Source organism: Brachyhypopomus gauderio, chromosome 21 (genome assembly GCF_052324685.1).
Source record: "Brachyhypopomus gauderio isolate BG-103 chromosome 21, BGAUD_0.2, whole genome shotgun sequence".
In the NCBI taxonomy this organism is placed as follows: domain Eukaryota; kingdom Metazoa; phylum Chordata; class Actinopteri; order Gymnotiformes; family Hypopomidae; genus Brachyhypopomus; species Brachyhypopomus gauderio.
In genome coordinates, this window is record NC_135231.1 from 483786 (window position 1) to 497434 (window position 13649).

General features: G+C 39.9%; 1 protein-coding gene across 2 annotated transcripts; it reads right to left on the minus strand.

The window, feature by feature from the left end:
- Positions 1-232: 232 nt before the first annotated feature.
- Positions 233-11275, minus strand: LOC143484868 (troponin C, skeletal muscle). 2 transcript variants are annotated; one of them, XM_076983878.1, is made up of 6 exons: positions 11151-11275; positions 3566-3620; positions 3106-3249; positions 2837-2951; positions 903-1039; positions 233-660 (listed from the first exon to the last, which is right to left on the minus strand). In XM_076983878.1, exons 1-6 carry the CDS (start codon positions 11247-11249, stop codon positions 629-631), a joined length of 582 nt encoding a protein of 193 aa, XP_076839993.1. In that variant the 5' UTR covers positions 11250-11275; the 3' UTR covers positions 233-628. The 2 variants fall into 2 exon arrangements, with proteins under 2 accessions (XP_076839993.1, XP_076839994.1); XM_076983879.1 differs by lacking the exon at positions 11151-11275 and adding an exon at positions 5367-5496.
- Between the last annotated feature and the right edge of the window lie 2374 nt (positions 11276-13649).

Below are 13649 nucleotides of genomic sequence, written 5' to 3' on the forward strand. Positions count from 1 at the left end.
TCTCTAGCTGCAGCTGAGAATGCACATGAGAGTGCCACTTAGACGCTTCTCAAGAGTTTAGCCACATGAAATGTTTGTCATAAGGTAAAGCATACATTACAGAAGCAGCAAATATGTCAACCACTTTGTCAAAATAGAATAACTGAGTATAAACGGGTTTTCATGCAATCCACAAAAATATGAGCTATGATCGATAGAGGGATGGACTTTTTTTTACCATGACAACAAGACATAAAGGCAAACTGAGGCTGTTTTATTATTTAACACTACAGGGTGGAGCAAATAGGAAAATGTAGGCAGGAGGTTTGAAGAGGTGGGAGATCATGTCTTAAGAAGGAGCTGGGACACAGGGGGACAGCTGGGGTCTGAAGAGGGGTGGGTGGGTGTGGTTTACAGCCACAGTTACTTCCACTTAAAAGGTTTGGATCGTTATTTATAGATATTTCCACAGGCCAAAAGAGTTCCAGAAGGATATTGCCTGTGGTCTCAGTCCATATTCTTATTGTCTGTGGTATAAGCCTTCTTCTATAACCTCTCCATGGGACTGACTTTCTTCCATATTGTCTTCCCCAATGTTTGTTTTTTCATTATTTGAGGATCAGAGATAAAAGGATGGAATGTGGAATCTTTATTGAATGTTCTCCATCATTTTTAGAAACTCTAGGACAAAAATAAAAGAAGAAAATTACAAAGATGTTATGAAATTATTGTAAAACAACTTTCAAACACATTATGTTTGACCTCATAATAATTTTTTTTCTGCAATATCACAGAATTGTGCAGAAAGAATGAGAACAAGATAAAGAAAAACAGCAATCTGTATAATCAGAAGAAAAATTAAAATGTCAAAAAATAAAAATAAAGAAAGAAGAGTACTGGCTATGACTGTGAACAGTCTTTACCATCAAAGTCAATTTTGCCATCTTTATTCGTGTCTCCATCTGTCATAAGCTCATCGATCTCCTCCTCTGTCACTGGTTCCCCAGTGGTACGCAGGATGTCACCAAACTCTTCACGGTCAATGAAGCCGTCTCCATTCCTGTGTATTATGGTGACCAAAGAGGGCAGTCAAGCTCATCAAACCAGAATCTTAATCAAACCAGAACCCCTGAAATTGCTTATTTAAAATCTAAATATACATCACAGTAATGAAAAAAATACAATTTCAGGCTTAAAAATTAAACAGTTTAGTTGCTGATATTTCTAGATTTTTGTTAATGGTAGACTGGAATGCTATTTTTAATGTAAAATGTTGTGTACTCAGGTTTCATAATTAAACTTTCATTCAGCAAGATACATATTTAGAGACATTTTAAATAAATTAGCTCCCTAATTAAGGTTTATTAAACAAAATGAGACGCTGTTATTGTGGAATGTGGGCTATGGCAACATTTTCACTCGAGATAACCTTATTAAATGTGCCTTCAAATAAATGTATTTCAGTTTACAAGAACAAGCTATTTGCAAGTAAACAAGCTATTTTCATTATCTGTGTAAGGAGCCTGTTTCTATAATCAATTGAGAGTCTTTTAAAACAGGGAGACCTACATGTCCTTTCCACAAAGCTTTTGAACGACGAACATTAATAGGGAGTGATTAAAGATGGTACTGGGCGGCCATGCTAGCTCCCGATAGCGATGTGCTTTTTGTGTTAAATACGTTGTCTTTATCGTCAAAATCTCCTTCAAGAATCAAGTACAACTGGAGTACATTACTTGGACTGAGAGACCATAGCAGTACAAAGGACATATCAGGAGTTAACTTCGCCACGGATCTAGACATATTACATCCAACTACTTGACCACTGACTGTCCTTTCTGCTGCTATGTGTATGTATGTATACCTACCTATTGTCTAGTATTTTAGCCCTTTTACTGCATACTGTGTGTGTGTGTGTGTGTGTGTGTGTGTGTCTAGCCTTTGTTTTTTTACTGCACACTGTGTGTGTGTGTGTGTATGTGAGTGTGTGTGTGTGTGTGTGTGCGTGTGTGTGTGTATTACTATGTTAATATTCTGTAACAGTATGTTAATTTGCACTGCTTGTGTGTGTATGTGTGTGTGTGTAAGTGAGTTAGTGAGTGATTATCAATATATGTTGCTAAACTGCACATTGGAACTGGCCAAACGCAATTTCAAACTTCTGTGTTAACCTTGTTACATAGATTTTTGACAATAAAGTTATCTTGACTTGACTTCAGTCATCTGCTACTACTTAGATGTAATTCAGCAAAATTATATGATTACAATACTGAAGTGCTGTTTTTCTAACTTGTTTGTCTTTCGTCCTTTTTGTCTATCTATTTAGGATCTAGGATAGTCGGATTTATTCTCTGAATCTAAGATGGTCAGATTTATTCTCTGATTCTAAGATAGTCAGATGTATTCTCTAAATCTAAGATGGTCAGATTTATTCTCTGAATCTAAGATAGTCAGATATATTCTCTGAATCTAAGATGGTCAAATTTATTCTCTGAATCTAAGATAGTCAGATATATTCTCTGAGGGCAGTGCTACAAAACCTGCTGTATGTATTGAACATCGATGATGTATATGAGACAAAAGCCATATAAGCTCAAAAGCAAGCTTCTATATGCCTTTATGTTTGTTTTCAAAACAACAAACAGTACATTTTGTTACCTATAAACATAGTACAGTACTTTGCTGTTCTAGCACACAGCTATATGCCTTGATGGGCACAGGATATCAGACTGAATGTTTGCCACTGGATTGGATCATATCCTAAGATATACGGATCTCTCTAACGGTGCTCCCCTTTCTGAATGAACTGGACAGGTCAACACAGTGACCTCTACTGTTATTGTTGTGAGTGACGTACTTGTCGAACACGCGGAAGCATTCAGACAGCTCTTCCTCGCTCTTGCCCGCCTGGTCCTCCTTTAACTGCTGCACCATCATGACCAGGAACTCCTCGAAGTCGATGGTGCCGCTCCCTTGGACAACACATCACGCTCATTTCATGATGATGGAGAGGGGATAGAATGTAAAGGGTGTAATTAACCCTGCGCATGAAGAACAGGTGCTGGGGGTTTGGGGTCTCCTAGATCTGCACAGGGTTGGTACCCGATTTCTGCATTAAAAACATACCGTCCTCATCAACCTCCTCAATGATGGCATCCAGTTCCTCTCTGCTCGGGTTCTGACCCAGCATCCTCATCACGGTTCCCAACTCTTTGGTGCTGATGTCACCGCCACCATCAGTATCGAACATGTCGAAGGCAGCCTTGAACTCTGTAGTAAGAAATATCAGGTCATATCATGACAAAATATACAAGGCACTCCGATGCCATATTTTTAGGCCATGAGCGAACTGTAAATTATGAGATGGGGATCTGTTTTTATTTTAAGTGATGATGGAGATAGAGGTGGTAAATAATGTGTCCTCAGTATTGTTGTCATATGCACAAATATACTGATTTATTCCATTTACATCCTCTATGAACCTTTTAGGTAATCTTAGTAAAGAATAAATTGTAATAAAATATAAAATTTTCTGCCTTCTTTCATCATGTCAGACGGAGAGCTAAAATAATGCTGATATTCTCACCAGCAATCATCTCATCACTGAGGAAGGAGCGTGCATCAGTCTGGGCTTCAGTCGGCTATAGAGGGGGGGGGGGGGGGGGGGGGGAGAGAGAGAGAGAGAGAGAGAGAATATCTACCAAAAGATGCATGGAGTTTGAGCTTCTGATTGAAACTTGTAATACTGGCTGGTTACTCTTCTGATATAAACCCACTGCTCTCACAACTAATGGGTATAGCGCTATAAGATGAATAAGCACTGATCTTAATCACTACAGGTGCCCAGTGGTATAAACCTGTAATTCAAAACATTGTGGAACATTTAAATGGAATAAAATATATTTTAATCAATTATTCTGTAACACTGAATATGGCAAATGAGAAATCAGCTCTCATATTGTACAAACATACTTCAAATATGTAGTTCCTGAATCCAATAATTTCAAAGGTGTACCAAGGTGACATATTACGCTCTCAGTCAAGGTTTCTCGTGGTGCAGAGCATGACCATTACAATCAGATTCAATGGACCTAATTACACAGTGGCGCTACACTACATCCATACATCTAACAGATCATTAACACCTGAAGGTTATGTTAGCCACCCAATAAACCTCCATACATTCTCTAATCTGCCTAAACTGGCATGGTTAGATATCGTTTCATCCTCATTTTTACTTGCTTCATAATGACATATACTTATAGATTATTTTCCTTTGGAGTTTCTTATATAAACCAGAGAGTATCATGTGTTATAAGATTAGGAATCCCTCAATATACATGGGATCAAAAAAGCCAGAGATTATAACTCCATGCTTCAAGTGTTTATTCAGCACCCTAATATAGCTCTAATTAATACCGCAGCCAGCTGAGGACTGTCACAGGAGTAGGCTGGCATTAAGATAATGCTCCATCCTATCATATGTGCTCTTGTCTATCATCTCCGCAATTCACAGCACAAATGTCAAAGTATACCCCCTCCTTCTGTTTCTTCTTTTCTCTACATCTCTTTCTCCCTTTCTCTTTCTATCTCTCTTTCTTTCTCTCTCTCACACACACACCAACCAACAAAATTACACAATAAAAATCAATTTTGGGTTCAAAAGCAGGACTTTCCAGAATATTTTCCTTGCAGACAGCATTTAAACAGGATGAAAGTAAAACTGAGTGTCTGGATCACATTGCTGGTCAAGAGGACACTAACCTTCACTATTGTTCCTCTGTTTACCAAGTTATTCTCAAGCTAAAAATGGAAGATGCAATTATACTAACGTTGTCCCCATGTTTGCATTACATGAAGAGAAGAGCTTACAGAACAATCCAACACTCTTCTCTGGAGTTATGGTAGCATATCAATGTATAATGTCTCCACCCTCATGATCTCACACAATGTTATCAGTACATGTTTGAGCATCACAAGAAAATGTATATATACACATATATGAACAACACCTAAATAAAATGTGATCCTCCACCACGATAGCACAAATAAGCACCTATACTCTCAGCACAAAGACAATACAGGAATGGAGAGGACCAATGTTGAATATTCAGGACAGGATATAAATGTTCTGGGGGCACATTACAAAGCAACTAACTAGAAAATAATGCACGAAGAAGAACCTTTCAAATGTAACACAATCTCCAAAACAAGATCCTGTTCAAAATGTTCATGACCATCCTATGCTCTCATTCAGTACCTTGACAACCATCTCAAAGGGAAAAACACATTTTAAATGTAATTATTTTATATCTGCTCTAATTATTCTAAAAGCTCCTCATCCATTTCTAAGAACTCCAGTATGCTGTAAACCAAAGTGATCTTACCATGGTGAAGGCCTGGTCACCGTATATATCAGAGGAGATCAAAACAAAGAACAGGATCTGTTTGTCTCACAGGTTAACCAGGGATGTGCACCCAATAAATATCCACCCATTAAGTCTACCTTTTCCTAAACATTTGGGATTGGGTAAGAAGCTTGAATCTGGGAACTATTGACCAATGTCTGGCCTGGCTACATCAAAGCACCACCCCTCTCTTGCATCTTGCTTTATCACATTGCTCATCGCCTCCACTGAGAACTCTTCATTGCCCCATATTTAGATAAAGGACAAGACAAGGACCCCTATGCCATTTATCAAAAAAAAAAAAGCGGGTGAGGGGCACTAAGAGGTTATTTTAGCAGAGGATAAATGCAGATTCCAGTAGCAGATGGACACTAGCCATCACACACACACATGTACACACACACACACACACACACACACATGTACACACACACATGTACACACACACACCCACACACACACACACACACACACACACACACACACACACACACACACACACACACATACACACACACACACACACATGTACACACACACACCCACACACACAACCACACACACACACACACACACACACACACACACACACACACACACACCCATGTACACACACACACACACACCCACACACACAACCACACACACACCCACACACACACACACCCACACACACAACCACACACACACCCACACACACACACACACACACACACACACACACACACACACACACACACACACACACACACACACACACATTCATGCAACACAGTGGTAGAGGGCCATGATGTGTGGCATTACACACATGCTTGTATCTCTTCACCATATCTACCAATCACTCCAGCTGTCCATACAGGAGCTTCCCAGCGTCTCTGGAGCTGCTGCTAGGTTTCACTGCAGTTCTGCTATCAAGTGAAGGTTCACATGAAACACGTCATCACAGGAGCGTTGGTCCTCAACAATACTTAATTGTTTATTTAATTTAATATTGTTCAGCAAAAGAGTTGTTTGTCTGTTGTTGGTCTCCTTCTGCACGTGCCCATTAATGCTGTCTGATTGAATGTGGTAATCTTAGATAAAGATTCAGTGGATTTGCAAATGCATCTTCATCCAGAGACTATAACAAATAATAACAAATATAACAAATTCTAATTAGTATGTCTGCCATAGCAAATATGAAAAGTAAGTTTAACGTTTCATCCACAGCATTGTTACCTTGCAACACTATATATTGAAATCAATATGTCTAGGCAAAAATAGCCCATTAAAATCTCACACTGTAAAAGTAATTTAATAAATTTTGAATTATGTTAATTTGACAATACAGCTGAAGTGATCTGGGCTTATATTAAAAACTCTCATTTACAACTCTTATATTAAAATGAAGTGGTATTTCCTTTAGCCACACTTATGTAGAGAAGATGTTGTAAATATGAAACTCTAACCCTAGTGATGACAGATGTTTAGGTCACTGGCGGTTCATACTTCCCATCATTTTTCCATGCATTTCATAATTCCTGAGTTTTGTTTTGTTTTTTTTTATCAATGACTAAGGACCATTTTAATAGCTTAACCATGTTCTAGTGGGAATGTGACTGAATCACGTTTTCTTTTAATGAATTATGAAACCTCATTTTGGTTTCAGTTTCTTCTGAAACTCTCTTTTAATGGTTATACTTTTATGTGTGATTCCTCCTTCCACACCTTCAGTGTTTTGTGTTTTCACCACTTAGATCCAGTACTGTATGTGCTTACCTAACCCAGTTAACTTAATCAAGACCCATTCTTTATGATTGAAAAGAGTTCATGAACAAATCAGGATCATATAATGTAAAATTACATTTTACCATTTAACACTGGCACCTATAATAATACAGAAATGTATCTGGAAGGGTCCAAATTATGCACATTCCCTTTTATTATTTTACTAAAGTGTAAACAAATGTTAACAGTAGCGTGCATTTGATGAAAACACATAAACGCTAAATTAAACATTCATGCAGCATGCAGTGTTAGGATAACTAGCTCATTCAGTGGATATTGAGCAACCTGTCATCACAAGAGCCCACTTCAGTGTAGCTTGGCACCATGTGCATGTGCTAGTGCTGCTAAAACACACAGGCAACATGCTTATGAGCAGGAGACTGACAGCACCAACTGGATGACAGACTCACCCTCACTCGCTCACTCTCACTCACTCACTCTCTCACTCACTCACTCACTCACTCACTCACTCACTCACTCACTCACTCACTCTCTCTCTTTCATATTCCACCTTTATTCCTCACTCTATTCTTAGACATTCTTAAGGGGAACAGCTGGACCCTGGCAGCTAACTTGAGACGTGGTACAAACTAAATAAGGGAAGCCTAGCTAGGAACCCCCCCCCCCCCCCCCCCCCTCACCTAGACTCCTCCTCAAAACCCGCTGTCCTTTCCAACATTGAAACTGCCCCCCTTAATACCATGAAGTTGCTTAATGGTGGGCCAAGAGTTAGGGCTATCTGGACCATTTTCTGATGGCTACAGACAAGGATAATAACAAAGAATATGCAGTACATTTTTTCTTGTTTGTTTGTTTGTTGCATCCATATATAAGGCTACTTCACACTCTGACGTTTGACAAAATTATTTTTGAAAATTTCAAGATTCGCAAATTCAGCTTGAACTGCACCACATTTACAGTAAACAAATCCAAATCGTGAAAGGAATTAAAAAGCGACAAAATTTGAAAGATGCACCGTCTTTTTGAAAGAGAATCATATTTTACCATAGGGTACTCAGACAAATGTGATTTCAAAACTGTAACTTTTCCAGACTTCATTAATGACTTGGAAAATAAAAACAATTACTTAGAAAAAAAACTTAGAAAATACAGTAAGAAAAAAATTAAATAAGACTAGTTCTTACATATAAATCATAGATCATCTCTCTAGAGGTTATGCCCTCACCATGAGCTCACCATGAGAAACAATTTTTAATTTATCAGAATGATAATTCACTTTTTCTTGTTAAAACAAGGTCAGTGTGCATGCGTTTTTATAAAGTTAAAAAAGTTATTTTCATGTTTTAATGAAAGCGAGAGCGTGTGTACGAGTAAGCCGTGTAATCAGGGCAGTGACACAAATCCTGGGTGCTTTCTCAGATGAAAGGAAGTTACACAAAGCTTTTCTTGCATACAACATTATTATTTGTTGTATTTAATAATTTTTAAAGATGTATAAGATCAATCCTGTGAGTCTTGCGAGAATATCCTAAATTTACAGCATTGTAAACAGCGAATTAAGGCAAAATAACCCTCCTAAAACAATTACAACATAAATAAGTAGGCTATGTTTTTTAAGCGTTCACACATATTTTTGTTCTGTTTAAATTAAGAAGTCTCTTGTCGTAAGAAGATATAAGAAACCACGTGTGCCGTTTTAAACGTATCATCTCAGGTGTACAGTAGCCTAATGGCTCAGAGAGGAGCGTGCACTTTGAAATATTCGCTTTGCTGATACCGCCAACAGAAAGTGCAGAGCTCAACAGTGGCTCAAACTCTTCGACAGTGCGATGTAAAAGGTAGTATATAATTGCTATTAAATAACATTAAAATCATGTCAGCTATGTTTCTTAAAGCATTTTAACTTAAAAAAACGTTGGTCTTCATTAAGCGGCTTATAGCATCCATCTAAATGGTTTGAAGTCGTTCACGCCGTAAATAAACAGGAAACCTTTACAGTTTTTGACGACTGCTAACGTGCATTTCCCAATACTTGTGATACATTGTCAAAACTCTAAACACAGCAACACATTGACCTCACACAAATAGCCAAATAGTTAATATCGTGTTCAAAAGCGCATTTTCTTAACTAAATAACAACTCTGCATTTCACAATGCAAACAACTTTGTTAAAACACAGCAAACCTGGTTCAGTATCCAATCATTCTTTCAAACACTAGCACATATTCTCTTTTCGAGATTAACATAGTCAATCACTGCACAACCACTGTAAAAAAAACTAACATTTGATGGCAATACAGAAACAGTATTACATTAAATATTTTACCCTCTCCCAGCAAACAGACATTTTACAGTAACATCTGTTGTTTTCTTAGTCAGCTCATTTTTACTGTAATCCGCTTCATTTGGACTTTTTTTTTCAAATGTACATTTTTGGGAGCATACTGTCTACACAATGAGTGATATTTACTGTTAGGTACTATATGGAATGTAGATTAGACAAAAAAGGAGTCAGTAACAGTTTTACAGTAAAGGGTATATTTTACTGTATTAGAGACATTACTGTAAATTGTGGCCTAACCCAAAAAATAATTATCGTAATTGTAAACATAATTAGCCATGGTCCCATATGTGCAAAAAATACACATATACAAAAAAAGCCACACAAGGGGGAAAAATAGAATACAAAACTGAACAGTCTTGTTAGGTCTAATCTAAACGGCCTTCAGCAGTTGGCCACATGTTTTCATCCACATCACATCTGGTGTTGGCCCTTGCCATGGACCTGGGAAAAAAAAGCTTGGTATGCCTTATTCACCCCTGGCAGTCTTCAGCTGAAATGTCTCTGCAGCCGGGATCCATTGCATTCAGGAGGGACATTTGGTCATGGGGCCGATGATCATACACCTTCCACCTCTAGACTGAAAAAAGTTCCTTAGTGGGGTTGAGGAAAGGCGAGTAGGGCGGGAGGAAAAGGGACATCACTCTTGGATGGTCTATAAACCAGTTTGTGATGACATGAGAATGACAGAATGCTACATTGTCCCATCACAAATGTCCTCGTGTTTCCTCCCACCTGTTCCATTTCTGCTTCTGGAACCAGTTGTTGGTAGAGTTCATTCAAAACGAAAGAAGGAGGTCACTGTTATAGGGACCAATCTGGCATTTGTGAAGGACCAAACCAGCACTTGAGATTGCAGGACAAATTGTTATATTTGCTCCTCTCTGACCCGGTACATTACTGTACTTCATTTTATTTCATTGATCTATATGTGCAAAAAATGTGTACAACAGTAATAACTTTTCAGCTGCCTTTGTTTTTGCAGAACTTGGCATTTTATACGATATTTAAGGTTTTGAACCTTAGGTTTTCATTTTTGGCATGCTGTGTACAAGCAATTGTAAATAAGACAAAAACGATCCAGAATTTTGTTATTGGATAACCTTGTGTGTATAGAAAATTTAAGCATTATAAAACATGTAAAATGACTGCATTTTGTGCCATAACAACATGAATTGAACTAATAGTATTGCCACTGAAAACTGATGTTGTGTTCACTGTGTTGGAGTTTTGAAAATGTGACTACAGATTGGACAAACACACGTTAGCAGTCGTCAAAAACTGTAATAAAGCACAACGTAACACTAACAAAGACGTACATAATTGTAAACCATCAAACTATTTCAGGAGAGTAGCCCTATCCCATATAAATCATACACACGTCAGATCAAAATAAATAATTAAGTACATCGCAAGAAACCATACGCACACCAAGCGCAGAAATGAACAGAACGCTTACAGACTAGCACACGAACTTTTCCTGCGCACCCTATTCTCGGTGGAGACACAAGCGCAACGATGGATTTTGACAAGTGGTTCAATCACACCGATCCGTGTATCAAACTAACGGAGACCGACAACGCGACTACTTTTGAAAGTCTAGCCAGGCCGGGCCAAGGAAGCTGTCTTTTCCGGTCTATCCTTCCGTCTGAGACAGCAGTACTGACGTTGATTTGCGTCTTTGTGGCACTTACCGTCTTTTCCCTGCTCATAAACGGATGCGCTTTTATCAGACTCGGCCGGTCCGAAGATCTATCCTGGGAGCCACGCTTCGCCTTGCTTAAGAACCTCATCCTGAGTGACCTGTTCCTAATCCTTTCACAGGGTCCCACGGTCATCCACTCATAGGCGGAGCCAAAGCAGGGGCCGGGGTGGCACTGGACCCCCCTGAATTCTGATTGGCCACCCCAAGTGCCCCCCCAGATGACTGACATGTCACCGCATCGCACATCTTGTTGAGAGCCTGTTGCGTTTTGTAATCGGTAATAATACTCAATGCTCAATTTCATTTAAAACATGCAAGCAGCAGGCACGACGGAGAATTTTTTTCAAACGAACGTGTTGTGGCGAATTCCGAGTTCCCTCGTTTGCACACGCATAAAGACGCTACAGATGATATTCCGGAGTTACAGTGATTATAACTTAGTTCACTGAGCACTCTAGTTTTGTCCTAACTAGATATTTAGACATAATACTGCTGTAATACTGCGATGTCGTGGTCCGAGGTGAACTTCGGTATAGCCAGTGTGTATTTTATTTAAAATAATTAACACCCTTGAGCCAGTGTGGCTTTGGACATAGATAATGCAGTTTGCTGTGATGGATAATTAAAACCTAGCTCTTATTTATGTATAGAAACATAAATCGACAATATAATCTGTAGCGTCTTTATGCGGATAAACGAGGGTTGTCGGAATGCCCCACAACACCGGCTGACAGTAAAAAGTGTCGCACGTGAAATGCTACAGGCACCGTTCAGAAACTGATCAGGGGTGAGTTTCCCAAAACGTTCTTAGCGCTAAGTAACTTCGTAACCTCGTACATTTCATACGAGGTTACGAAGTAGCGCTAAGAACGTTTTGGGAAACTCACCCCAGTTCAGTTAAATGGGTTCAGTTCAGTAGATATATGCGGCTTTTAGCCCGGTGCAGCTTATAAAACATTTTACTTTCTTTTTTTTTAACTTTGTAGGTGCGGGTAATATTATGAATGAATTATATTATAATTTTACATATTGTACATAAATAGTAAAAAAAGACACTTTTCTAGGAAAAATATTATACTACACATTACATCTACAGTGGTTTCTTTGCCCCGACTTAAGCTTGTGTGACCGTATCAGTGATGTAAGTTACTGAAAATATGTAGGCCTACTCAAATGGAATTAATTATTTCAAAAACAGTCACTCAATGATCGAGGGAATGCTGAAAGCAGCTTTCGTATTTCGTATATTTGGATTGTAAGATATGCCAGAAGTAGCACATCTGTGTTTTTACTTTTACATGTTGTACATTTTGCACATTGTTAAAAAACTGCAAATTTCATACACAAATCTGATCTCCTGCGTGTTTAAGATGTACTTGATATGAAAAGTATAACATTTACAGATTTTGATTGCAATTGAATGCTTTTCGTAAATATACATTGTCATAGTCTATGGACCCCCTAAAATAGCTTTGGCCACCCTCTGGCCACCCCAAGGATAAAAGTCTAGCTCCGCCACTGCATCCACTGCCTGCTGACGAGGACCACGCTGCCCTACGGGGCTTGGTGCCTGATCCAGTATTTCATCGGCACCACCTGCATCTTCTGCACCCTGCTCACCATCACTTGCATGGCTTTGGAGCGGTACCTGTACGTGTGCAAATCCATCCACTACCTGCGCATCCTCACCTCCAGACGTCTGGACCTCACCACCAGCCTCACCTGGTTGCTCTCCTTCTGTGTCTCTGCAGTAAGCGTAACACTCATGAGCCTGGGGCACAAGAGGGCTTTGGTGGGCAAGCCCACAACAGGGCTCCTCTGCGAACCGGACACGCTGGAGGTGCACCTGGGCTTCCCCCGCGCCGTGGCCATTTTCCGGAAGGTGTCCGGCATCACGGTGACGGCGCTGTGCGTGTTCTCCTACTCTTTCTCCTACCTGCGCATGTACCAGGAGGCGCGCAACGCCGTACAGCCCTTCCATCAGCTCAACCAGCGCGCGCGCAACACCGTTCTCTTCTACTGCTCCATGTTGCTTCTGCAGCTGTTGCCGGCGCTGCTGAAGATCACCACGGACGCACTGGGGGAGCTGGAGGGCGCCACGGCGACGAGCATCGCGCCGGAGGGCTCGGCGGACTGGGCGGCCGGCGTGCTGCACGTGATGCTGCTGGTGCTCCTGCAGGTGCCGCCGTGCGTCAACCCGCTGATCTATAGCCTGCGCAACAAAGAGGTGCGGCGGGTGCTACCCAGGATGCTCTGGGGGAGGCTGGAGCTCCAGAGGGTGAACGAGGACATTTGAGGAGCTTTGCAGTGATGCAATGATGGAAGAAGTGATGAGATGTACCACACAGCAAAGCAAACACGAGTTTCTCTTATTGCTGACTGAAGTGTGTGTGATTAATTCGGGTTATAAATGGACAAAGGGATTTTGCATGGAAATGGTAAAAAGCAATTCAATATGGAAGTATCAGTAGTTGTTGTAGTGTATTTT